At 39.9% G+C, this 26,692-nt stretch overlaps 2 protein-coding genes across 5 annotated transcripts; one reads left to right on the top strand and one right to left on the bottom strand.

Moving 5' to 3' along the window:
- The first annotated feature begins 2,325 nt into the window (after nucleotides 1-2,325).
- Nucleotides 2,326-25,475, top strand: LOC102065351 (mesoderm induction early response protein 3). Of its 4 annotated transcripts, none has more exons than XM_074534224.1 (13): nucleotides 2,326-2,459; nucleotides 3,120-3,144; nucleotides 5,302-5,447; nucleotides 7,752-7,886; nucleotides 9,292-9,412; nucleotides 11,645-11,730; nucleotides 11,921-11,993; nucleotides 14,128-14,279; nucleotides 14,729-14,810; nucleotides 19,468-19,559; nucleotides 21,049-21,176; nucleotides 21,366-21,511; nucleotides 21,593-25,475. In XM_074534224.1, the coding sequence occupies exons 1-13, from the start codon at nucleotides 2,451-2,453 to the stop codon at nucleotides 22,048-22,050; spliced, it is 1,653 nt and encodes a 550-aa protein (XP_074390325.1). In that variant the 5' UTR covers nucleotides 2,326-2,450; the 3' UTR covers nucleotides 22,051-25,475. The 4 variants fall into 4 exon arrangements, with proteins under 4 accessions (XP_074390325.1, XP_074390324.1, XP_074390328.1 ...); XM_074534223.1 differs by having other exon boundaries at nucleotides 19,465-19,559; XM_074534227.1 differs by lacking the exons at nucleotides 2,326-2,459; nucleotides 3,120-3,144 and adding an exon at nucleotides 3,152-3,280 and having other exon boundaries at nucleotides 19,465-19,559.
- LOC141727948 (uncharacterized) lies at nucleotides 2,394-3,133 on the bottom strand. Its single transcript, XM_074534230.1, has one exon. The coding sequence runs from the start codon at nucleotides 3,030-3,032 to the stop codon at nucleotides 2,394-2,396; it is 639 nt and encodes a 212-aa protein (XP_074390331.1). The 5' UTR covers nucleotides 3,033-3,133.
- Nucleotides 25,476-26,692: the final 1,217 nt, after the last annotated feature.

Genomic DNA, 26,692 nt, shown 5'->3' with positions numbered 1-26,692 from the left:
GAAGTTGAAGTACCGATGAAGCTGCCAGTGACTGTGATAACTTTCATAAAATACTTGTTTTTGCAAAGACTTGTGTGATTTTTTATGTTGTCAGCATTCTACCCCAGGTACAATGAGGGCAGTATGACTACATTGTAGCTGCTGTGTAGTTTGAAGGCATACAAACAACTTGAGTCCTGGAATTACATTAGACTCAGCTGTGCAGCATGACACAATTTCATTTACTCTGTTTCTCAGAGCAACAGGTCTCAGAAGAATGAGTTGAGCATTGTAGAATTCTCCTATTCAGGTACCTAAACTAGCTTGAGATCTCTCCACTGTCTCCAAACTGAACTTAGGACGCATCCAAAGCAGCCATTCACTTTGTGTACAGCCTCGAGCCTCCCCAATGCCCATGTGGAACACAGCCTGGGCACTGCTGCCTGTGAGTGTTGCTGTGACACACACCGCCCATGCAGCAGAGCAACATTCAATATACCAAGTATGGCCATTGAAATTTGACCAGAAGCAGGAACTTGTGAATCCAAAATTAAAAGCATCAGTCTTTATAACCTGGGATGAAAGAATCAAAATAAAGACAGCCCAAGCCAACTTTATGTGTAGAAGGACAAAAAATGCTTCTAAGAGAACAGGTAGAATATGGCCAGCAGGTCAAGAGAGGTTGATCCTCTCCCTCTACTTGACCCTAGTGAGGCCACATCTGGAGTACAGTGTCCAGTTCTGGGCTCCTCAGTACAAAAAAGACAAGGAGTACCAGAGAGTGTCCAGTGAACAGGAGCAAAGATGATGGGACTGGAGCATCTCTGATAAATGAATGTGATTCATGCTAACAATTGTAACTATATCAGTATTTTAGAAAATATTCGTTAAAAAGTAATAGAGGAAAAGTGTAATTAGTGTCACAAAACAGATGTTTTCAGATGTTCATGACAAAATAGGATGCAGGATGTAGTTTGAGACAAATAACATCCCAAAACAGAATGGGCCTCAGGATAATTAGAGAGTCGACCTTGAAATGGACAAAATTGAAATTATTCCAGGTATCTATAAAACATTAAGGCTTATTTTTGGAATATAATGCTGGCTTCCATAGCACAAGACTTGGGGCACATATGAGGTTGTTCAAAGGACAGTGACAATTATGAGAAGCCTTCATTGTCAAATGAAGGCCCCTTAGGAACAAGCGGAGCATGCGCTATGCAGTATAGTGGCATAGATTTCAAAAATAGGAGATTTACGGGAAAATATTGGTGAATATGTATTAGCATACAGTATATAAGTTGTGTTTGGATCCTTTTGCCTTTTGTATGTGAGGCAGGGTGGGAAGCCCTCGCCATACCCCGATAGATTGGTTTTGCTTATGCTTTATCTGAACCACTGCCAAATTATTTTGAACCTGCTTGATTATATTTGATTGCATTATTTTATATAAAATTGCTGCTCAATTAAAATTGCTGCCAAATTCTAGACATATAGGGACCTCATTCATAACACCTCTAATGAGGAGAGACTACAGAACCTGGGCCTGTTTAGTCTAGAGAAGACTGAGAGGAGATCTCATTGATGTGTAGAAATATCTCAAAGGCATATTTGAGATATTTATAGGATGGTGTCAATAGGATGGTGCCAGACTCTTTTCAGTGGTGCCCATCAACAGCACAAGACGTAATGACCATATATTAAAATTTTAAAAAGTTCCACCTAAACATGAGGAAGAACTTTACATCGAGGGTGGCAGCGCACGGGAACAGGCTGCCCAGGGAAGCCAAGGAGTCTCCCCCTCTTGAGACACTGAACGCCCACCCTGTGGCAGGGGTTTGGACCAGGGAATCTCCTGAGGTCCCTTCCAGGTCTGACAATGCCGTGATTGTGTAAAAAGGAGTAGATATAACTTACACGTAACAGACATGACAGGTTTTAGATAAAAACACTGCAAAGGAAATTTTACTTTCTCGGTTTGTAAGAGCAGACAACGCACGCAAGAAAGGCTGAAGGCTTTGGAGTTCTGCTTCGTCTTCCTGACACTTATGGCGTGGGAGTCAGCGTGACGCCAGCTCTCCTGCACACCAGCACGCGGTACCGAGGTGACACGGCCGGGTCCTCTCCCGGCCCGGGCTGTCGGAGTCACCCAGCTCTGGCGGCCCCCGAGCGCTCCGCCGGCTGTCCCCGCAGCCGCTCCACCGCCGGGGCGGGCGCCCTCTCCGGGCGGGGCCGGGCTGGGGCGGGCCGAGCGCCGTCGCCGGCCGGGGCGGCGCCGCCAGAGGAGGGTCCCGGCGGGTCCCCGGCGCTCGCTGCCCCGCCTCCGCCGCCCCGCCCGGCCCGGCCCGGCCCGGCCCGTCCCGGTCCCCCCGCGCCCGCACGGACGGTCCGGCGGGCCCGCGGCCGCCATTGGCTCACGGCGCCATCCGGGCACTCGGCGCGGCACCGCCGCTCGGCCCCATCGTCCCAATATGGCGGAGGTGAGCGGGCAGAGCGGGCCGGGCGCGGGGTTCGTCCGGCGCCCCGCGGGGCTCCGCGCCCGCAGCGCCCCTGCGCCGCCCCGGCACCCCCTGGAGGCGCCCCCGCGGCTGCTCGGCGGGACCGACGGGGGCGGCGGAGCCGGGGCGGCGGAGCCTGCGCGACCAGGCCGCGGGACGGGCGCGGTGCCGGTGCGCGGCCCGCGGGCGGCAGACGGGCCGCGGGACGGGCCGGCGGTGTCGCCGCTGCGGCGCGGGCCATGGCGAACCGCCCGGAGGGAGGGAGGAGGAGCGAGCCCAGGGCTGGGAGCGGGGACAAGGCGGCGGCCGGTCCGGTCCCTGACACGTCCCGCCTGGCCGGGGCCGGAGGGAGCGGGATCGCCGGCCGGGCCTGGCGCGGCCCCGGGGGGGGGGGGGGCTTGTGCCAGAGGAGGAGGAGGGACGGAGAGCGGCAAGCGGGAGCGAGGGAAGGAGGGATGGCGAGGGTGAGCGGGATGGAGCGGCCAGCAGGGCGGGACGCCGGGGCTGAGGCTGGAGGGGAGCGGGGAAAAGCGGGGTGGCGGGGAAACGGGGCATCTCCGACGGCTGCGTGGAATGAAGGGCCCTGCCTGCTGCCGGGCCGCGGGGAGCCCGCCCTTATCTCGCTCTCTCCTTTCCTTGCAGGCTTCCTTTGGGAGTTCGAGCCCAGGTTCGTCCTCGCCCACCTTCTGCATCGGCACCCGGCCTGTCGCCCGCACGCCGTTCTCTCCTTGCTGCTCCTTCCCAAATTTATCCCCTCGTAGTTTTCCTAAGGCTTCGTGTGCACGCTGTTAACCACCTGCCAGGTTTTTAAGAGATGTGCGCTACGGAATCCTTCACTTAAGTCCAGTTGCACTTAGAAATTGGCTCCTCGGAACCAAAAATTAAATCAGAGTTGTGTAGCTCAGTTAAGCCAGATAGCTTGGAGAGAGACAGCTTCTCTTGTTGCTGATAACTACAGGCTTGTCTAAATTTTTTACTTCTTGGTAATAACAGAAAATGTTTAAAATCATAACAACAATAATTTTTAAGGCTGTAACTAAATGCTGTTAAGGTTCTTTGGACTACATTATACAACCAAGTATCATTAACATCAGCGGGGCTTTACTCAAGTATTTGGGGAACACACTTGCTGATATGTAAATGCATTCTGCAGTGTTTGTCATCATCTTTAACCATTATGAAATTTGTTGAGTTTGTATTTTTCAACATAGTTTTGAATGTTTTAAATGGGGTGTTGAACTTTTAGAACTACAGAAGTGGGACTTTTTAATGTAAAGTCTATAGAACAGAACTTCCCCTTGAGTTAAATGGAAAGTGAGTTAAAAAAGCAATTCCAGTCAATAATCTTAATCACACCCTTGTAAGTGCATGTTAGATTAAGGCAGTTGAGACTTTCCTAAAACTTGAGCATGATGTGATGGCCAACAGCAGGAGGATTAAACGCATAATATCATTATTGGAGCTATAGTAGCATCAGCTGGGCTGAAAGTTCTGTGAGACCATAATATGAATAGCATGTGAATAAAAGGCATTTTTGGCCTGAATGTTTCTCTACAGTGTGATATTACAAATGTTGACAGCTTTGTCTTAGACAAGCTGAACAAAGTTCAGTTACCTGCATGTACAGAATGAATACTTAGCATAAATGATGAAAAGTTGCATTCTTTAAGGTTCAGAAGTGTTGGTATATACAGCTGTCTCAAGGCTGAAAGCAGTGCAAAGAGGAATATTGTATTATTTTTTGAAGGGGGTTGAAAATTTGTAGTTATTTCTTTCAAAACTTTTGAAGAAGTTCCTTGATAGAAATAATTCTCGATAAACCTTTTCTTTGACGCTTGAAAGCTAAGGATTGCAATAGACCACTAGTATATAAGGGGAAGCCAGAAGTGGAAGAGAAATATACTAATCTGTCTTGTTCCTCCAACCTGAAAGCCATAAAGAAGTGAACATTAAAGAGCAAAGCAACCCTGTAATTTGGTGATTCTTGACTGCAGAACATTGACTACTGATGAAGAATATTTTTGTCTTGAAAATTAGTTGACTCTAATGATCATCTTTCAAATGACAAAAGTGAATTTAAAATAATAGTACTTTTTGATTACTTCTGAGTATTGTCTTCAATACTCTTGAAGTCTCTTGGACCACACACTGAGTATCACACTGGGTTGTTAATTAATGTGATCCATTAGAAGCATTTTGTTATTTTTAATGTATTTTCCATAGCATTTCTTGAAATTCTGCTTTATTTTTCTAGATCTAGTGCTACAAATTAATTTTATTAGAAGATTAATTTGTGAGGCTAAAGCTATTGGAAGCGAGTCTCACTTATTTTGCTGTTAGTAGGATGTGAATTCATAATCTAAGTTATCTGTTTGCCAGTGAAAAACTATGCTTGTTACCATATAAATCAGATCAATAAAATCAGAGTCTGTAGATGACAGTCTTGCAGCTTCTGATATGTTTTGATGTGTGTGCTTTGTAGCTTAATGATGATTTCAAGAGTGTTTTGAACAATCTTTTATTCAGTAGAATACTAATTTGGGATTGTATTTCCTAAAACTTAGTTTTTCTTGTTTAGGTACTTCTCTCTGCTATTCTGTTTGTAGCAAGACAGAAAACTTCCTTATTACTTAAAAATATGAAAAGGAAGGTCATCTAAAGAAGCTGCTGAATTTGTCTAGTAGTTACAAATTTATTACTCCACTGAGAGTTCTGATCCTGTTTGTAAGAGAATAAATGCTTTTTTTTTTTTTTGCTGGGATTTAATTTCTTATATTGGTATATGGGAAAAAGTTTCTCACATTAAGTTTTTTTTTTTTGATAGTTGGCTCTTTATCATCTGAGGATCATGACTTTGACCCATCTGCTGAAATGCTGGTACATGATTATGATGATGAGCAAACTCTTGAAGAAGAGGAAATGATGGAAGAAAGCAAAAATTTCAGCTCTGAAATTGAAGATTTAGAAAAGGTAAGAGAGACTCTCTTCCTTGTGAATGTACATATTGTAGTTTTCTGTACATTTTTCATATGTACTTTTCTATACATATTTTTGTTTTCATACATATTGTAACTTTTCTAGTGAAAAGAATATTCAACCTGCCCTTCAGTTTGTGTTGTATAGTTCAGTTTTCTGCAAAAATGCATTTGCAGCTTGTATAAAAGAAAAGTCAGGTTGGGATGTAGCAGTGCATCATCACAGAAAAGGCTGAACTTAGCTTCTTAAAGGTATTGGTGCTTATATTTTCTTTGATTTAGTAGCACATTTGCTTTGGTAGAGAAATCACTGGCATAGGTTTTAGAGGCCTGTTATCTAAGATCACTTATACGTTGAAACTGTACATTTTGCATACTATTAAAATGGCATCTAGCTGTATTTCAGTATGCTGGTCACGTTTTACTTTTCCAATATGCAAACAACCCAGAATTATGCGTAATGGGTCACATTAATTTGCTATATATAAATGGTATTCCTATGTCTTAGTTTCATCAGTTTAGCATTCAGCAGATGTACAAAATGGTCAGTATGCTCTTTGGCTTCTTCTATTCCATTTTACACTATTTAATAAGAAGTTTTTCATATTTACACCTCTTGTTCATCCCTGACAGTGTAGCATGCATTATGCATGCCTGCTGAACACTGAACACCCAGAAACTGATGCTATTGGCGTTACTGTTAGCTAACCCACGTGCACGTGCATAATTGCAGGTCTTAGTCAGTGTACTTCTGAAAAAGTGTTATTTTTTAGCATCAAATACAAAGCTGTGGTTGTGTAGTCCACTTAAAAACAAATTTTCTGCATGTGGAGTTCACAGTGTTTGTACTCCTGCCTTACTACCTTTAAAATTACATTTTTGCTGATTATGAGCTTGCTGTTACAGTAGTGAAGCAGTTTGCCAGGCCTGATTGTGGAGAGCCTGGTTTAAGCATGGCTTAAAGAAAGAGGCCATGAAGGTATTCAGCTGAGGGATATATAGAAGCCTGCTGTGAAGCAGCCTTTCCCAGGCTTGATCCTGTAAATAATTAGGTTCTCAGCCACCTTTTATATAAACAACAAGATTCTCAGACCGTTCTGTCCTTGGCTGCTACTGGGAACAGACAGCCAGTCTGGGAATAGATATGAAGGTTTTGAGAACCTTTCATATTATGGTGGGAGCACTGATCTTGGTTTCAGTAAACTAACTTCAGGTATTGTAAACAAAAGGAGGAGCTGAAGTTTTCTCTACAGCCTATCGGGAGCTCAGATTTTGCAATATGCATGAGCTTAATTGACACGGTTATAAAAAGTGACTGATTGAGTGAATAAACGGAGTCAGATGCGAAAACAACAAAGGTGGTCGCTCCCTCACTTTGACACCTGATGGTTAAAATGGAGTTTTTAGTCCCCAAAATTCTCTTACTGCTTCTGTAATAGAAGAAAGAAGAACTGAGAGACACTCATCTTAAACACTTTATTACTTTAAGTCCTTATCCTGGAAAGACTTGGACATGAGTTTCTGTTTACCCATTGTGAAAAGTCTTTGCCGGACTAAAACCTTCCCTGGCTAAAGAAAAAAAAGGAATTTGATCAGTGTATGAGTTCAACAATACATTTTTAGAGGTATAACTTCTAAAGGGGTAAATATTTGAAAATATTTTTCATACTCTGATGTCTTGAACCAGGTAATGAAAAAAAATCTTCACTGTGTATTGTTTTATTAATTGTATTAGGATGAAAATATGATGATAGTTATTAGAATCACTTGATCAAAAGGTATTGCAAAAGACAAGTCAAAAATCAAGCCTTTCTCTTGATTTTTGCCTTTTCTTGGCTGTCTTTCTCTTGTTACATTCTCAATGGTTAATATAAAATGCATTGGGCAGGAGATAAAGGGCTTAGAAGTTGCTGTATTGGTTTATTTCGGTGGGGCTATAGCTATGTAGGAATGAAGTCTTCAAGGTTTTTGATATTTCTCTTGAAGAAATATTGACAAATCATGTTCTAAAGTATCAGATAAGCAGGAAGTTTGTAATATTTACTCTTTAGTTGCATCCAGTAAAATGTCTTCCCCAACAGCTTGACAGAACTTCCCTATATGCCAAGAGACATGTTTATGAATTATTGTTATCATAGAATCACAATATTTTAAACCTTTAATCAGTCCTCCTTTCAGCTTAGTTTTTCTTTGTTTGTTTTTCATTTCTCTTCTTCAAAGTATGTCTTATTCTCTTAGGCCTGCACTGTTTACAAGTAATTGACAATATGTTGAAGTGTTGTTAATCTTCTTGTATTAGGAAGGAAACATGCCATTGGAAGATTTACTAGCATTCTATGGCTATGAGCCCACGATTCCAGTTATGCCAGGTTCCAGTGCAAATAGCTCTCCAAGTGAACTTGCAGATGAACTTCCAGATATGACTCTAGATAAAGTAAGTCTGAATCATTTTCACTTGAATTGTTGTTTAAAAGCAGAAATCCAGATGGCTTTAAATTACATGTCATAATCTCTTGATGTTACAAAATACACCTTTGGTAATTTCAATATTTATTGTCACTCTGGGATCTTACCTTTCAAGGATATTGGACATCTAGTTCTCATAATGGTGCACAGCAACTTTAGTGTCACTATATTAGTACAGAAGAAAATTGAAAATGTTAACAGTTCTTCTGAAACACATGCGAAGAACTTTTAAGTAGGAGATTTGTTAGTTGTTTTGGGTGTTTTTAGTTAAGAAGTGGGATTTTTGGATAAAATGCGATGTCCAGAAATAACTCTGACTTCCACCACACATCAAGTACCAAGAAATGGTATGAAAATAACTTGAAAATATACTCTTGAATGCTTTGGAATTTTATTTTCAAATGCAAATCTTTCAGAAAGGTCTCAGCTATGGGGGGTGAGAGATTGTTTGATGTGTCGTGACTATATGTGTTGCATTGCTGATACAAAACCCTGAAATTTCAGCTTTTGTGGTTTGCAAATTAACTTTAAATTCTGAGATTTTTATTCTGATTTTTGGCCACAAAGCATGTGCAGCTTGTAGTTGAGCTTAGAAAGTATGCAAGTAGTAAGTATATGTCGTTTTTTTTCCTGTGAGTATGATGTAATGGTAAACTCCACAGAAAGAAGGACATAATGATGGCTCTGCACATCTGATTCTCATTACGATTCACGATTGTGTTGAGGCTACAAAAATGTAGTCGGCTAGTTGTCTAATGCGGTTCTTTCCCTTCCAAATCTCTGTTAGAGGAGTTCAAACATATCTGTGAGTGGAGGAAGAGTGCCTTTTCTCTCTTAATGTTGTTTCTTTAACCTACAAAAATGTCAGATCTTTTTGGTGTTTTGTTACCTAGAAGTATCCTCTTGGCAAAGTCTACAAAAAATTGGGCTGGGTTTTTTTTTTGGTTGGTTGGCTTTTTCCCAGAGTTTAGGAGGCAGTAGTAGGCTTCTAAAGCTTTAGTATATCTGTGATGCAAAGAATGACAGAATGCTAAGTACGTGAGGCAGTTTACATTGGTGTTTCTTACTGGAAGCAGTTGGAGGAACATGTGAGATTGATGCTTTCAGAAGTTAATTCTTGTGCATTTGTTTTAATCGAAAACAGAGGGAAACCACTATGTGTGACTCTGAAATGAAAGGTTATGTTCTTAGAGTTAGTAGGAGCAAACCAGCTTTTTCTTTAAAGGAATAGGGTCTACTAGTCTGCTGCATTTTCTTATGGAAAGGTAATTAATTTTAATTAATGAGGCTTACAATTGGCTGAATCTAAGTGCTCACAAATCTGTATTTTATAGTCACTCTGAGGCTTCATTTTTTTTATTTTAATGATACAGGAGGAAATCGCTAAAGACCTCTTGTCGGGTGATGATGAAGAAACACAGTCCTCTGCTGATGACTTGACACCATCAGTTACTTCACATGAGGCTACTGACTTCTTTCCTCGGCCACTAAGATGTAGGAAACCTAATTTTATAATAGTACTCAAAAAGTCATAGCATTATATATAGCTTCGTACCTTAAAATACCAAAACTGAGGAGTACTACTCACTGACCAGGAGAGTGAGTAGTAAAACCAGTAGAAAACCAGTGCTTTACAGGATATTGTACATGAATGTTGCCTTTGGTTGGCATTGCTGAGTACCTAAAACACTTAACATTTGGTTCTCTGCTCAAAACACAAGTAAAATTCATTTCTCTATAAATATAATGACTTCATAGTCAGTAGTTAATACAGTATTGAGGAACACCCTTCATGATTTTCCATGTTATTGAATTATATGAACATGTAACCCATCTTTTAAATTAGTGTTTCTGTACTAAAATTTTTGCTGCTGCTTTTAAGCCAGTGACTCCTCCATGCAGCCTGTGGATGTGAACTGGGGCGCAGTGTCTTTGTGATTATTTCCCTTCACACACTCAGCACTTTTCCATAGGACTTCATGGGGTGAGCCAAAGCAGTTTTATATGGGATGGGGCCTGTAAACCCACGACTACCAGAATTTCAATATCCATGGAGCAGTGATGGGAAAGAACCTGTGGTTCAGTTATCCGAGCTGGATGAGATACTCCTCATTGCCTGTTGCATCTCATTTGCTCACTGGTGTCCTAGAGTTAAGAGCAGTATGGAGGACTTACATCACAGTTTTAATTTGGCAAATATCTTAAGGTATTCCATGGGGGATTTCATTTTTGTAGAGGAGGGGGGAATAAAGGGATTGTGCTCCTCAGTCACCAGCAATCATAGCCCTTTGCATGCTGCTGTCTGATAGAAGCAGGACCTTTGTATTGAAAGGGAGATACGAAAACCTTTAAAATTGTAATGCCGCTTTTTCAGTTAAACTCCAAAACATGCTGGCACTTGGAACTGTTAACGAATATGACATTTTAAGTGCGGCAGCTTCATAGAGAAATATGTTTAGCCCCTCATCTGTACTGAGAATTAAGAAACAGTTATCTTTGTTCTCTGCTGTCATGGTTTTCTTTCAGACTGTTACTTTATTAGAACATTCGACTGGACATTTTAAGATAAAGTATCCACCATTTCAGGGAAGGAGATGTCAGTTCTCTGTGCTGTTGGCAGTTCCATCATTTTTCTGGTCGCTGTCCATTTCCCAAATTCTAAGATAGCATTAAGTTTTAAGATACACATTATCTGGTACATAACACAGACTGTTTCCTTGAGTTTACATTAATTGAGCAAAATAATTGCCTGATTGTCCAAGCATATTTTTCCATTCATTCAGGTTAGCCTCTTGCTGGCTACTTATAATACCAAAAAGTAATAGACTGGTGATTTTAGTAATTACTATGGAAGAAGACCATCAGTCCATGCAGTCTTGGATATTGTCTCTGATGTTCAGAGATGATGTTTTAGTTGTGATGAAGCTAAAATTTCAGCCCAGTTTATGAGTATGTTTTTTCTGAAGTTGGAGAATACAAAGTAGGTGTAATTGTGTCACAACTGTAGATTCCCTTCTGCTGGGGATTATACAACTATAAAAACAGAACTGCTTCAGAACCCAGTGCCACAGCATTCCAGATTCTAAAATATGAGTTATTCTATGGAGTAATGTATTTGAATTGTTTGGAGGGCTCTGCTGTATTTCTTCCTAAGGGAAGAAAAAAACAGGGTCAAAGAGGAATAAGGAGTCTCTTGCTCTCTTTTACCTGCTCCATTTTGTATGTCTCTCCTGTATCTTCATTCTGTGCTAAGGCAGCCTGGTTTCAAGGAATGTTGTGAATGCCCATTAAAACTTCTCTTGAAAGGTTTTAGTAGGTAATAGAGGCATGCCTTCAGCTTCACTCTCTTTGTGATTAACCTGAGGCTGTGTCATAGCCCTGGAAGTTTTCTGCTTTTTCTCTATGTATAAGCTTTTATTGAGAAAATCAACAAAAAAAAAAATCTTGTTTCCTTTTGTACAGTAGATTGTGTCATTTGCAATGATGATGAATGTTTCAGTTCTGCAGTATACAAATACCAAATAGTTCCAAATACAAATACACAAATACAAATAGTTCTGACTTCCTTCTAGTTTGGTTTTGGTAGAAATCTGGCTCAACAGACACTCAATAAGTGTCTCCCTGAATAAAAGCAGGTGCTCCTTTCAAAAGTAAATGATATCTTGTAGTTTTATGCTTGAACATAAAATTCTTCATAGCTAAAAGCAAACTTCTTTGTTTCTGAAGCAAACACCACCTGTGATGGAGATAAGGAGTCTGATGGTGAAGATGTAGAGGCAGACAATGGTAATTCATCTGAAGATTTGAGAAAGGTAATAATTACATTTTTTAAAGTTAGAACTTAGCTGTTAAAAAAAAGCCAGTAAGATTTTTAGTATGTATCTAAACTTGTACCTTCATTTAGGAATTCTATGTCACATGCCAAGTTAATGACGTTATTTATACTTGTATATGCAAAATATTGTTGATCACTTTTTCTCTTCATTTTTATTACATTTTCAGGAAATAATGGTTGGTTCACAGTACCAGGCTGAAATTCCAGCTTACCTTGGCAGATGTAGTGATGATGAAAAGGGTATGTTCTTTCAATTGTTTTACTTCTTATTTTATGCTTATACATAGTTCTTGATGGGAAAATGTTATTTAAATTTGTAAGGTCAGTTAAATTACCTAGCTAAAGTCTCAGAGACCATTAAAGAAGGTACTAGAAAATGGAAGTAGCACAACTGTATTCTTACACCTCAGAAATGTGACTCTCCAACTTAGAGGGGACATTCTTATGTCAAAATTAGAGGCTTAATTCTGAAGTGTCTGGTAATATCAGGTGTCAACTAACTGTAGGAGTTAGGAGTTACTTTTGTTGGAGAATCATAACTGGTCTATGAGCATGTAACTTAGTTTACACTGAAGTGGTTCAAAACAGTCTCCTTCCTTGCTTGTTTTTTTTTTTTTTGGCAGGTAAAATCATGTGAGTTACAAAACTGATATGGCAAACAAAGCAATAAACTATTTTAAATTTCCTTGTATAGGTCCTGTTATACGGTGTCTTAAAAATTTATACTGTGTCTTAAAAATTAGGTGTTCTAAATATGATTTTACTCCAGTGCAAATTTAGGTTAAAAACTGCAGCTGTGCTAGAGTGGGAAAAAAGATCCTTATTTAATAGAGTTTTGTTTCTTTAGAAACATAGTACATATAGCTGTGAAATGAAAAAGGCAAATAATGCAAAAACATTTGGTCATGGGTGGAATAGCTGGGAAATTAAGAAACAGGTAGGGTGATGTAATAATAAATGAAGGGCATTCTGTGGGGTTTTTTTCTGTAAATTTTTGATATTCTGTAAGGTTCTTTAACATTTAAGGGGGATATTATTTGAGTGAATTGTATTGAATCTTTTTAACAGTGCCACTTGCTCTTTTGAGGAATAATCCTTTGCAGTAGAGAAGAATGTTTGGTAGGGATGGAGCTGGAAGTGTTAGAAAGTGAATATCTTTGTGTTGATTAAGATCTAGGAAAGCCTCCAATTTTTTAAGATCCAAGCATGGTGCTAGCGGGTTGCAAAAAATGGAAAAGTAAGGACTGGATTTATGTGGGTAGTTCTTTTACTATTTCCACATCTTGACTTATCCTTAGCCAAGAACTAAGGAAGTTCTTATAACCAGAAGATGACCAAGGAGGTGTCAGTCTGATGGTTTTACCTGTAATGAGTTGGTAGTGGAGAGAACCAGTCTGATAGCGTGGCCAATAGCAAAGGGGCAGCTGCCAGATCAGAGCACTCAAGGAGCATCTTTTGGGGTTATTAGTAATGGACTCCAGCAAAAAGCACTGCATTGTCTTGGCTGATAAGGACAACTGAAGAGGAGTATCACCAGCACTCTGGAAGGCTGGGCTTGGTAGTAGGGCTGGGTGGTTAAATGAAAGCCTTTCCTGTATGCCTGGAAGAACTAGTGATGGCAAATAGGGGCTTACATCTGTGCTATGTAATCCATCTACCAGAATTGAGCTAGAAAGCAGTTCTCCACTCCTATAAACTTTACATTTGGAACATGTCTGACTGAAAGCTGTCTGTGTTGTTAAGCCATAAAAGAACTTTGTGTCATTTTATTCTTCACCTTAGCCTAATGTTGTTTCCTGCAGTTTTAGGACAGCTTTGAGCATCTCCGTTTTTTCTGCTGTAACAGCCATTAGGATTCTATGTTTGACTTAAATAACTCAAATTCTGTATTGCCAAGAGAGTACATAAAACATGATGTGCAATGATAATCACATCTCTTGATCAGAGTAGAGGATTTATAGTTTAATCTAGTGTTGGAACATATGCACAGACTAACAAAGCTTCATGTCAGCTCTTGTGTGTTGTATCGTCCTTGAAATAAGCTGAGAATTGCAGATGTCATTTCAATGTACTGTGGAGGACTCTACATCCTAAGCACTTAAAGCGTACAACATACCAAGTTCTTAATAGCATTCAGTTGCTACTGAATGAAAAAACAAATCACCACATTGCCATATAGATTGCCATTTTGTTATGTAATTTTTGACAAATTTTAGTTGAAAATTACTAATTAGCTAAAGTGATCTACAGTTTGAAAGTGACATGGTCATGCTTGATTTGATTGCTTCTGCGTTCCTCTTCTTTGTGAAATAGCTTTTAAAGTTACAGCCTTAAAAATGTTACACATGGCATGAATGGATTCCTGTTTTATCAGCTTATGAAAATGAAGACCATTTACTTTGGAAACCTGATGTGATCTCAGAAAGTAAAGTTAAAGAATACCTTTTTGAAACCTCCTTAAGAACAGGAAATGAAAAAATGATTGGCAGAATTCCTGAAGGACTGCATACACGGGACAATGAACAAGTAGGTTTTATATCCTGTTCCATTTGTGACACAGAGCTCTGTAATTAACATGTGGTCTCCTTCTCTGCTTTGTACTATAAAGGCACTGCTACTCAGTGTTGGATATTATGAAGTCAGGATCTTACTTAAAATGTTTAAGCACATGTTTAAAAGTGTTGAGTATTTGAATGTTAGCAGCCTTGTGATCTGTGATGTTTCTGATTGTCATACTGTCGACAAATTCAGCCCTTTTAATAATTTCATATAGTGTTTTACATTTTTTTACTTAAATCTTGCCTCAGCTTTTGGGTGGTTTTGGTTTTGGCTCTTATTTTTAAATCTTCATTGTATGTAAAGATAAATACTTAATTTTCTTTTTACACTAGATATGTTCACTGGAAGACTAGTTTTGGAGTCTAGATTGGATATTGGAAAACAGACTTTTTCTAAAGACCTGTTTTATTTTATAGGCACTGTATGAACTTCTTAAAAGCAGCCATAATGTTAAAGAAGCAATTGAGAGATACTGCTCAAATGGAAAGACATCTCAGGGTAAGGGAATACCTGTTTTTTCAGAAAAGTATGGTTTAAAAAAAAAGTTTTGTGGAAAATCCTTGAGTAGGAATCACATTATCAAGCACATCCCTGTCATGATGATTTTAGCCCAAATTAGGTGTAATCTGACAGTTGGCCAATTGAGTACAGTAGTTTGCAGTTTGTAGAAAGGCCGAGGATCTGCAATTGATCTTCCCTTCTTTCTTCCACAGCTGTTGTAACAATGAAATGGATTGAGAAGGGTGGGGAGGGATGTGATTCTGCTGCTATAAAGCTGTTCTCGCCCACTATTAATTTAGTATCTCTTTGAGATAGTGATTGATTACAGTCTGATAACATTTGTACCAAAATCAGAATGTAGGTTGGTACATAAGTAAGCCCCCACACTGTACTAGCGTTCGTGCTATGCCAGCCCTGAACAGGCTCTATTGTATAGTTCCATAGGGCATGGAGAGCTTTCCTTGAGTCTGCATTGGAAAATGGGCTTCCATCTTGTTTGTCCTTATTATTTATTAATCCCTTAAATGAAAACCAGAGTCTGTCAAAGATGGGGTTTTGTCCTTTATTTTTGCATGTGTATTGTTGAAGTGGAATGGGTTATGAGCTCTGCTGTAAGTTGATATTCTGGCAGATAGCCCTGTACTCAGATCCAGAGGGAAGCTGCATGTGTGCAGTGTGGGTGCTGTGAGACACAGGTGTCTGCGTGCTTGAACGCTGGCTGGCAGCTGAAGTACCACACAGCTGCTCACTCACTTCTGCCCCACCACGTCCTTTCCTGGTGGAAGTAAGAACTAGAGGAGAAAAGTAAAGCTTTGGTATTGAGCTAAGAATAGTTTAATAATGGAAACAAAAAAAGAATACAGTAATAATACCAGTGATACTGATGACAATAATAACTGTAATGAAAGGGAAAGACAGAGGACTAAAGCCCCAGGGAGGCAGTGATGCTCAGTAGCGTGGGTGCTCAGCACTTGCTGACTGATCCCAGTCCATCCCCCGCAGCTCCCCCAGCTCCATCCTGGCCATGCTGCTCTGTGTAGGGCACATCCCTTGGGCCAGGTCGGGTCAGCTCTCCTGGCCTTGCTCCCCCAGCCTCTGGGGCACCTGAGCAATGCAGAGCACAGCACACTGAAATGTCCTGGATTGCACAGTTTGGCACCTGCCGAAACATCAGTGTGTTATCAATATTGTTTTCATATGGGATCCAAAACACAGCACTTTACCAGCTACTAGAAAAAAAAGTATCTCAGCCAAAAATCAAGACACAAAGGTCAAGGTGAAGGGGGCAATAAGGACTATAAGAGGAATGCTTTAAAAAGTCATGTACAAGAAGAGATTGTGTAAACCTTAAAGTGTCAGCTGTAGGGCTGTATCCTAAGTCCAGTACCTCTCTGGAATTTAGGTTCCTGTTTCAGGATTGAAAAATACCTCTGTTCTTTTGTGGCTTTGATGCCTTGTGAAGGCTGACCTAAAATAGAGGCTAGATGGAGTTAAAGAACAAAGTAGGGATTTATTAAAAGGCTTAATGGATGCACGTTGGGCAGTGCATCCACAAGAGCCCAGCCAGGGCTACACACAAGATGAGCCCAAAATGGTCACAAAATGTGCAGCCAGAGATGAGGTCTCTCACTTTTTTAAGTTCTGATTCATTTACATATTGGGAGTTAATTGACCAGTTACAGCTTTAGGTTATGAAGTCCCATCCTTCTTGTTTTTCTCTCTCATTCTGCCATTGTTTATGCTCTTGGGCCTGAAATTTGGGTTGGTTGTCCTTGGTCCCAAGCTGGGAAAGGAATTGTTTTGTCTGCCTGTTCTGTAAGAGAGCTTACCATCCCTTAATATGAAGCTCAGAACTGCACACTAAAGAACTTCACAGAATCTGAAACATACAAAAACTAAAACCTGAGGCATCAGCTTAGAGGCCAAAATTCCATCCTAAGGACTAGTAGTCCTTACCCATACCCCATCCCCAGTTCACATGGAATTGTCATACTCTCATTAAAATGGTACAGGATAGATGGAGGAGTAAGGCCTAGCAGATGAGGAAGAGGCTGTGGATGTTGTCTACCTAGACTTCAGTAAAGCCTTTGACACCATTTTCCTCAGCATTCTCCTGCAGAAGCTGTCAGCCTGTGGCTTGGACAGGGGCACTCTTTGCTGGGATAAAACTGTCTGGATGGCTGAGCCCAGAGAATGGTGGTAAATAGAATTACACCCTGCTGGTGTGTTCCCCAGGGCTCAGTACTGGGGGCATTTCTGTTTAATATCTTTATCAATGATCTGGAGCGAGTGCACTCTCAGTCCGTTAGCAAGCAAAACCAGTTTGGGTGGGAGTGTGGATCTGCAGGAGGGCAGGAAGTCCCTGCAGAGGGATCTGGGCAGGCTGGATCATGGCTGAGGCCAGTGGAGTGAGGTTCAACAAGGCCCAGTGCTGGGTCCTGCCCTTGGGTCACAACAACCCCAGGCAGCTCCACAGGCTGGGGCAGAGTGGCCGGAAAGGACCAGGGGGTGCTGGTGAGAGCAGCTGAACATGAGCCAGGCTGTGCCCAGGGGGCCAAGAAGGCCAATGGCATCCTGGCCTGGATCAGCAATGCTGTGGCCAGCAGGGCCACGGCAGGGATTGTCCCCCTGTGCTGGGCCCTGCTGAGGCCGCACCTCCAGTGCTGTGCCCAGGGCTGGGCCCTCACTGCAGGAAAGGCCCTGAGGGGCTGAAGAGAGTCCAGAGAAAGGCAATTGAGCTGGGGCAGGGTCTGGGGCACAAGTGCTGTGAGGAGCAGCTGAGGGAGCTGTGGCTGTTTGTCCTGGAGAAAAGGAGGCTCAGGGGGGACCTTATCACTCTCCACAGCTGCCTGAAGGGAGGCTGTGGCCAGGTGGGGGTTGGCCTCTTCTCTCAAGAAACCAGTGACAGGATGAGAGGAGGTGGCCTCAAGCTGCATCAGGGGAAGTTTATATTGGATATTGCAAAGAACTTCATGGACAGGGTTGTCAAACATTGGAATGGACTTTCCAAGAAGGTGATGGAATCACCATCCCTGAAGATGTTCAAGAAACAACTGGATATAAGACATTTAGTGTTGTGGTTGATATGGTGGTGTTTGATCAAAGGATGGGCTTCATGATCTTGAAGGTCTTTTCCAACCTTAATGATTGTATGATTCTGTAATGCTGTCAATGTCTGTGTCTTCAAGTAGCCTTTATACTATGATCTACTCTACCTACTGAAACTCACTACTGTTCTCAAAAATATACCACTCCAAGGCGAGTTTCTTGGCAGTGACACTTTCCATGGGGGTGTTTTCTCCTCTTCAAAGGCTGAGAACTCTGTAGTAAGGAATGCAAAATTAATGGGGCTCAGAAAGAAAAAAACAGCTGTGCAGTAGAGCAATTGTCGCTTTTTATCTGGGAGCAAAAAGGTCTTCTTCAGTGTCTGCTTCCAGAGATACTTTGAAATGTGTGAATGCATTTTGCCCCACTGGCTTTACATTTTAGGCATTACATTCTGAGTGGAAACTTTTTGAATCACCATTATGAATATAAGAGATCTGAAAAACCCCTCCTTGCTTATATATATACCCAAAGCTACAATCAAGACAGGAAATTAACAAGAATCTTGAATGATTTTTGTTGTTGTTTGTCAAACCAACCAGTTTTAGAAAATGTAGGCTTAATTGTTAAAATAAAAAAAAGAGGAGAAAAGAAATTTGCAGTTTCTCCTTAAGAGATCTGACAGGGTTAGAAGTGACCCCCTGTGGCTCTTTAGGACCAGGTGGTTATTTGGGGTTTTTTTCTGGATTCCCTGATATCCCTTACTTTTCAAAAGCCTGGATCATGTTAACTGTAGTCCCTGTCAGTTGGTGCTGTATGGCTTCCTGACCTAGGCTTGGTGCTGAGGCACTCCTCCAAGTGTGGAAAAACTACCTCACCAGGTGGTTTGTGATACCAGGCAAGGTGTTGGTGTGTTTGGGCAGTCTGTCTCATGCTGGATCCACCTGGCTGTCAGTGTCAGGTTGGAATTGCCCTCTTGATGACAGTTCATCCCACCCTGTGTCTCAGCTGTGATTTACAGTGCCGTGCACCATGGCCGGCATCCAGGCTGGTCCTTGGATCCTGGGTAAGACATGGCCTGGACTGCTGAGTGCCTGGGAGGGTGTGGGCCTAGCACTGCTCTGTGGTTTGCACTGCAGGGCTGAGCTCTCTCAGGCCTTCTTGTCTGTGGTGCTCGCTCAGAACAGGGCCATCTGTCAAAACACAATTTTCTTTTGTTCTTTTTTCCAACAACCACTGTTCCTTGTGTCCTTTGTAACAAGAAATATTGAGAAAAATTATCATTCTTACCACCTCAGTGATGTTTATCAATCACTATTTTTTGATGACAAATGTATTAAGAACAATAAACCTTTGAAATATCCTTTGCCTTCAAGTATGAAAGATTTCTGAAATCAAACTCTTCTAGATCATTCTTTGTAAAGAAGAATGTTAAATTTCAGGTAGGATAGTTTCTCAGTAGGGGAAATAAAATGATCTAAATAACTGAATTGCTTTCTTTTTAGAATGCATTTGAATATTCATCCATTAGGAACAAAATTTTTATTCTTTGTAAAAGATTAATGAGTGAAATCAAGTTTCTCATGCTACTTTTATAATTATCTAGAAGAGATGACAGCATGGTCAGAAGAAGAATGCAGAAGCTTTGAAAATGCACTTCTTATGTATGGAAAAGACTTCCATCTCATACAGAAAAACAAGGTTAGTATTTTACAGTTAAATGGAAGAGTTGGTAAATTGTATGATACTATGCGAAGGCAATCTGTTAGAAGCCATACAAAAGAAGGAAATAAGAACAATATTAAAATAAATTTGGCATTTTTGAACTAATTTTTCCTTTCTTTTGCAGTAATGTTTCCAAATGTCATTAGAAATACTAGGCATTGTGAGATGAGTTAATATATTGTCTGTGAAATCAACTTAAGTTGATATTACTTCTATGCATGCATGTGCATTACAATTCAGATTAAATTCATGCCTTTCCTAGAAGTGAACAGTATTTCTTTACCATGGCTATAGGAGGGGAGAATGCATCTTTGCCTAATTTATTCCATCACCAGGAAGGTGCAAGTTTACAGAATCAGGCTGAGTTCTGTGTTTTCATAAGGTATAGTCATCCATAACACTCTCTTTTCTGAGCAAAAAATTAGTTCTAAGCTTGGTCTGGATTGCTTCTGATTGACTTCTCTGTGCCTGAAGAATAGGCCTTTTTGTTATTTTTATCAAAAAGCAATAGTTTACAATATCAGTATTTCCAAATGTCTTGTATACCTCTTTTATGTTTTTGATACTATATTAAAGGGATTTTTTCTTTAGGAGCCTTTATTGTATTTCAGGTGAACTTTGTAGGGTTGTGGTTGCTGTTCAGCAACTATCTGCTGGTCTTACCCAGTAACTGGTTTGACCTATCCTAAATAATTTGGATAGCTGAGATTTTAAATGGACTTTAACAATAAGCATTAATGCATCAGAGATAAAAAATATATTTTCCAACATGGAACAAACCACTTGTGTTGATATGTCACTATGGTCCATAATTTGTCTAAGAAGTCTGCTGGGTTTTTTCCCAGGGTTTTTTTACTACTGCACCCAAGGCATTTTGGATTCACCACTGATCTTTCTGCATGTTTGGAAGTGCTCAAATATATTTTACTGCCTGACTGTATTGGATAGCATTGTATATTGGATAGAGTTGTAAAACTGGAACTGTGGATGATGTGATGATGATGCAAAATGTTTCAGTCCTTACTACCTTCTCAACAAGACTAACAGTTTTATTTTGTTTAAGCATTTACTGCTCTGGTTGGACAACTCTGTTGCCAAAGCCTCCACAGTTCTGGACTTTCCCCAAAGAAACACATATCCAGAGTCTTTGGTGCTTCACTCCTCTTAGATCATTCATTTGTTCAGCTTTTTCCCTCACAAGAAAGGGTATATCTTACAGTTTAAAAAATGCTTATGTCTAAGTACTTCAGATGTAGATAGAGCTTCAACCTAGATTAAGAAAAAAACATCCAGTAATGCATTGAATAGAACAAGCGTAATACTTGAAACTATAGGTCTGTTTGAAGTCTGCTAAGATTTGTTCCAAAACAATAAAAACTAACAATACTGCAGGAATGGGAATTGGAAAGATGAGAAAACCTAAGTCTTTGCATTAATCTTGTCAATTCTTCTTGTTGCCCTTTAGGTAAGAACCAGAACAGTTGCCGAGTGTGTGGCTTTCTACTACATGTGGAAGAAGTCGGAACGTTATGATTACTTTGCTCAGCAAACACGATTTGGAAAGAAGAAATATAACCATCATCCAGGAGTTACGTAAGTAAAATGTTATTGTAATGTGTTTCTGTTGCAAATCTATATAATGTAGAAGACTTCCCCCCCACCCCACTTCTGTCACTGCAGTGTAAAGCTTCAGTGGCTATGGCAACTGAAATTAAATCTATCGTCATTTATAGGTCTTGTTTTCTAGTTACATAATAAATTATGGATGCAATATTCTTTTAGGGACTACATGGATCGTTTGGTAGATGAAGCAGAATCCCTTGGAGGAGCAGTACATTCTTCAGCCTTAACATCTAATAGTCGAACAGAAACCATTCCTGACCAACAGCTAAGCATTCTGAACTCTATCACTGCCAATGAGTTGACAGGTAAATCAAGGGGAAAAAAAATAATTGTTGGAACTACGCAAACAACTATTTCATTTGCATTTGTGTTCATCTGTTTTCCAGCACTGACAAACACTGTAGCTACGGTCTGCCACACTTCAGATGTGAACTGCCTGGATGATGGTTTTCCTCCCATGGACAGCTTACCCCGAGCACCAGTTAATCATGTGCCTGTTGGAACGGAAGAATTGCTTAACTTGCCCAGCAATGGTGAAAGTGATTGTTTTAATTTATTTGAGACTGGCTTTTATCATTCAGAGCTAAACCAAATGAACATGTGCAGTGAGGAGGCAGAAAGACCTGCGAAGAGATTGAAAATGGGGATTGCTGTCCCAGAATCTTTCATGAATGATGTCTCTGTAAATAACCTTGGTGTGGACTTTGAGAACCACACACACCACATTACCAGTGCCAAAATGGCTGTTTCAGTGGCTGACTTCAGCAGTCTATCTGCAAATGAGACAAATGGTTTTATCAATACCCACACTCTCCACCAACATGCTGCCCTTCATTCAGAATGACTGTGGAAAACTAAACAAACAGTGGGTACTTTATGCAGTAGTAGTAAACTTGATGGGAGCTATCAGGTTTGCTTAGTCTTTCACTGGAAGTTTGAACTTTATGACATCAGTGATGTCTTTGTATGTATAGAACTATATCTTGATTTATCAAGAGTAATTTCTTTTTTCAGTCCATAAATGTGGAAATGTCATAGGATGTGTGGCAGAGTTTGGGACTAAGAGAACTCTGTGATGCAGCTTTAAGCTCTGCTTCAGTTTTTTTTCCTAAAGCCTGTAGACGGAGGCCACCGTTTCAAAACCAGCACAGAAGTTCTGAACGGATTGGAGTGGCTTTTTTAGTAAGTTACTTTTGCCGTAATGGATGCAGTGGAATAACAATGTTTACAGGTACCGATCCTGATCCCTGCTCAATGTAGCATTTTTTTCCCCCCCTTATAAAGGCAGGGATGGGTTTGTTTATTTTAAACTGCACAAACATACAAGGATGTTTTTTAAATGGAACCTTCTCTCATGTGATACTAAACTAGAGCACTTCAGTTTACAAAGCAGCAAATTCATGTTGGTGGAAGCTAGCACAAGGGACTTAAGATGAGTAAAGTGAAGATCTACACTTGAATGCTGTTGCAAAATTAAAGGTCATGGCTACCTTACAAAGAAGTAATCATGCTGCCATAGACGTCTGTGTACTTTAAACTTACTGGCTCATACAGATGAGTTTTAGGCTATATTATATTTGGAAGGGGTTTGTCCACAACTTTAAAGAGTAATGCAATTGTGTACCTTAACTTTCCTAAGGCAGCTGATGTATAAAGCTACAGTCTGCACAGTTTAGGATTTACCACTAAGCAGTCTACATTTGGAAGACATCTTAAGTTGTTTGGAGCACTGCAGTTCAAGTGTTACAGTTTTGAGGGACTATCTAGTTTATATAGTAATAGTGGAACCTTGAAGTACATGCTTGAAAGTTTTTATTTAGCGTGGATTGCATTTATTTGTTTTGGCAAGTCATTGGCTTCAAAACAGCACTTCACTTCTGTGATTAAATAGGAAAGGATGAGTATAAATGCATCCCATAAAAGCAACTATTTAACTTCGTTACATTTTTTTATTTTGAACCTTGAGTGCAATTTAGCCATCCGGGATGTTTGTCTTGCAAATGTTTGTTCCAGTTGCTGCAGGAACCAAGCATAGTATTGGCTTGTAAGATGTTGTAGCATACAACTTGCAGGGTGTTCTAATGAAAGCCTGAACGTCCCTTCAGGAGCATTACTCCTGTCCCTCCGTACTTTTTCTTTGCACTGTTTGTATTACAAGTTTAATTGCCACTAATTTGTTTTCATTATTCAAGCAATTAAGTTTGCATTGTTGATATTTTCAATAGTTGCTTCAAGGTTGTGGTGAGTAATTAGAAGGTAGTGACTTAAATATTTGAAAGGGAAGAGGGTATTTATTACGCATACTGTGAACTGCATTGATATCCCAAGTTTCAGATGCAGCATATGGAGTTTTCTTTACAGCATTATAATGAAGATTGCTTTGAAGTGTTTATGCAATAGCACATTTATCATATTAAAAACAAATTAGTTTAGCACAGTGGACAAAAGTAGATATGATTTTGTAATCAGTTCTTAACTTAAACATCTGAAATATGTAACTTTAGTAAGTACACAGTAAATAACGGGTAGCCTTGGCCCTGTGTTGTACTCTTGACATTTTTAGCCAAGTTCTCAGCTTCTTACTACTGTGTTTTGTGCTGAACTTTGTACCTTGTTTCCTTTGTTTATTAATCAGCCCATTTTAAGTAATTTTGTAGAATTCTGGCCGTAATCTTCCATTGTTACACATTCAAGTTTATCTATGGGTTTACAGTGAGTGGCTGGTCTGTATAAAAATCATACAAGGATGACTGAATGCTTATACCAGTTGCACTTAAATGAACATGCCCATTTTTATTAGTTGATGCAGTAATATACTCAGTTTATCTATGCATTGCTGGGCTCTTAAAGTAGGCAGAGACTTGTCTAAGGTTTGGGTTGTCAGCAAGTTGAATGGACACTTTAGTTATTTAATAAAGACTTTGACCAAAATTCAGAAAATGATATGAGAGAAAAATGATTTCCGGGTAGTCTAATATAAATGCTGATCTTATTTAGCCTGTTGGCTAGCTAGCTGGCATCGTTTACTTTTAATTCCTTGTTAAAATGAGGCAATAATTTGCAAGATTTCGTAAATATGTAAATTCTTCATATCTTTTTAGATACTCTTCCAATATTTTCTGACTGCTTCTGTGTATAGTAACATTTTTGTGCATGCTTGATGTGACATCCACGAATTTGTACCACTATGACTTTATCCATGTAAAATAGCTATTTATTGAACTTTACTTTTAAAAGCTGGACTTACTTTTTTTCTCTCAGTTTAAACATTTAAATGGAGAACTTGTTACTGTTTATTAAAAGAATTGTGTTTTCAAAGTCAGCATGGAGATAACTGAATTGCAACCATGTGAAGAAATTACAATGCCTTGGCTATTACACAGTGAAGCACAATTCTTGTAACAAACTGTGATGAATTCTTTGTCCTTTGCCACGTGTGTTCTTCATAACAAACAAACCAAAAAATCCATAATGGGCAATTGCAGTGTTGGTAAATGTATCCTTTTTATGTACAGGGAATCTAAAGAGGGTAGCAGATTCATGTAGAAGTGTAACTGGTGCTGTGATTATAGCAATACCACAGTTGGTCACACGTCATCTTCCCATGCTAGGTTCTTAAGTGTTTAGTCTTCCTCTTGTAATGGTCAAACTGCTGAATTTACTTGAAGGATGTACAATACTGTTTGAAGAATACGAAATTGTGTACAATTAGGTCAGTGAATTGTGCAATTGAAACTGAGAGGCAGAAATATAGGAAAACTTCAGTTCAAGTAGAACACAGTGATACTACTTAATTTAACCAAAGTTTCTAATGAGTATTTCAACTTTGAATGTAAACTAATGGATAAACTGACCAACAGGGACGCTATTTGCCCAGCATTACAAGCACATCGTCTACAGACAGGGAAATGAAATACAGTAATTTGTAAGATAATGACAAGGTTACTATTTTTATTATTCCTATTTTGCATTGAAAGAAGGAGGAAGATGCTATCAATTGTACAATAAAGTAGGAATGGTTATAGTCTTCCTGATAAAACAGAGATTCCAGTTATTCTCAGTTCAAAGTAACTACCCTGTGCATAACAACAAATCAAGTGACAATCGGAACATGTTTTAGTATCAGATGTTCAAGAGGAAGTCGCTGTTGTTGCATTGGTTTTAATATTTGTACATAAACACTGATTTTTTTGAGCATTATTTTGTATTTGTTGTACTTTAATACCTGGTGTACAGTTCCAGAAATAAATGTCTGGAAACCTTTCTTTATTTGTAAAGCTCTTAATGCATCTAGTGTAGTAGCACTAGTGTAGACTAGTGTTTGCTACTTCATTTCCAGAGATATTTAGCAGTAACTCTGAATGCACTTTTAAGAACTCTGCACATGCTACCATCTTTGTAGAGGTACACCGAGGAGTAAAAAATGCTGCACATGGTGGTGCAGGTAGCTGATGAGTAATGGTTTCCCTCGGACATTTAAAATATTATGGCTAAAGTATAGCAAATCTCAGATGGGACTTAATTGTGGCTTCAAGGTAACACAGCAGTCTTCAAGGTGCAGCAGTGTCACCCAGAGCTCTGACTATATCTAAGCTGTATGGAACACATACCTTTTTTCTGGGGAAAGAAAATTCACCCAAATTCATAAATCCATGTCAAGCTAGATTACAGCTGTGTGTACAAAAATTTTACTTGGCTTAGGCCTTAATGTTGAACTTAAACAGTTCGAAGTGCTTTTTGCCTTGATTTTCCAGTCCCTCAAAACAACAAGCACTGATCTTAGACCCTGAAAAGCTGTAAAATCTTATATACCAATTCTGTCAAATGCCTGATGGAGTTAGTGGAGTTCTCTCCTAGACCCAGCATGCTTGTTTTTACAGTGGCTGACACAATAAATCTTCATGTAAAGAAATTATTATTTTTTTACTTAGACAGGAGTACAAGCTGGTATAATTCTAAACAGCAGAAATTGTAATTTGCCAAGTAATGAGCTTTGCTTCCCCTGATGGGAGACATACAAGGTTGTCTCTCTAATGATGGCCAGTACAATCTGCAAAACAAAATACCTATCCAAAACATTTCAGTTACAAGCCGCACCTCCCTTTTTTTAGTTGTTTAGCATAACAATCAATGGTACAATAAATGATTAGGACTGACCCCATCTAGTTCTTGTTTTGATGCAACTAATTGTTAGCCTTGCAGTATTGGAGTCTTAAAAATGGTTGTATTTTTGCATGTGTGTATATTTAATCTAAACTCCCCTCAACTCGGTTACGTAACTTACACTTCCTTTTAGGTAGGAAACCTGAGTTTCTGTCAGCAGAAGGTAAGATTAAGTCCTTAGAGTGCTTAGGCAACAAACAGCCAAGTCATAGGATCATAGAATATGCTAAGTTGGAACGGACCCATTAGGATCATCCAAGTGCAGCTTGCTGTCCAACCTCTTATTCCCCTGCACACAATACCCACTGCACACCATGTGTCTG

Source organism: Zonotrichia albicollis, unplaced genomic scaffold (assembly GCF_047830755.1).
Source record: "Zonotrichia albicollis isolate bZonAlb1 unplaced genomic scaffold, bZonAlb1.hap1 Scaffold_389, whole genome shotgun sequence".
Classification (NCBI taxonomy): Eukaryota; Metazoa; Chordata; class Aves; order Passeriformes; family Passerellidae; genus Zonotrichia; species Zonotrichia albicollis.
The sequence above is the reverse complement of the archived record's forward strand: the minus strand, read 5'-3'. Positions and strand labels throughout refer to the sequence as shown.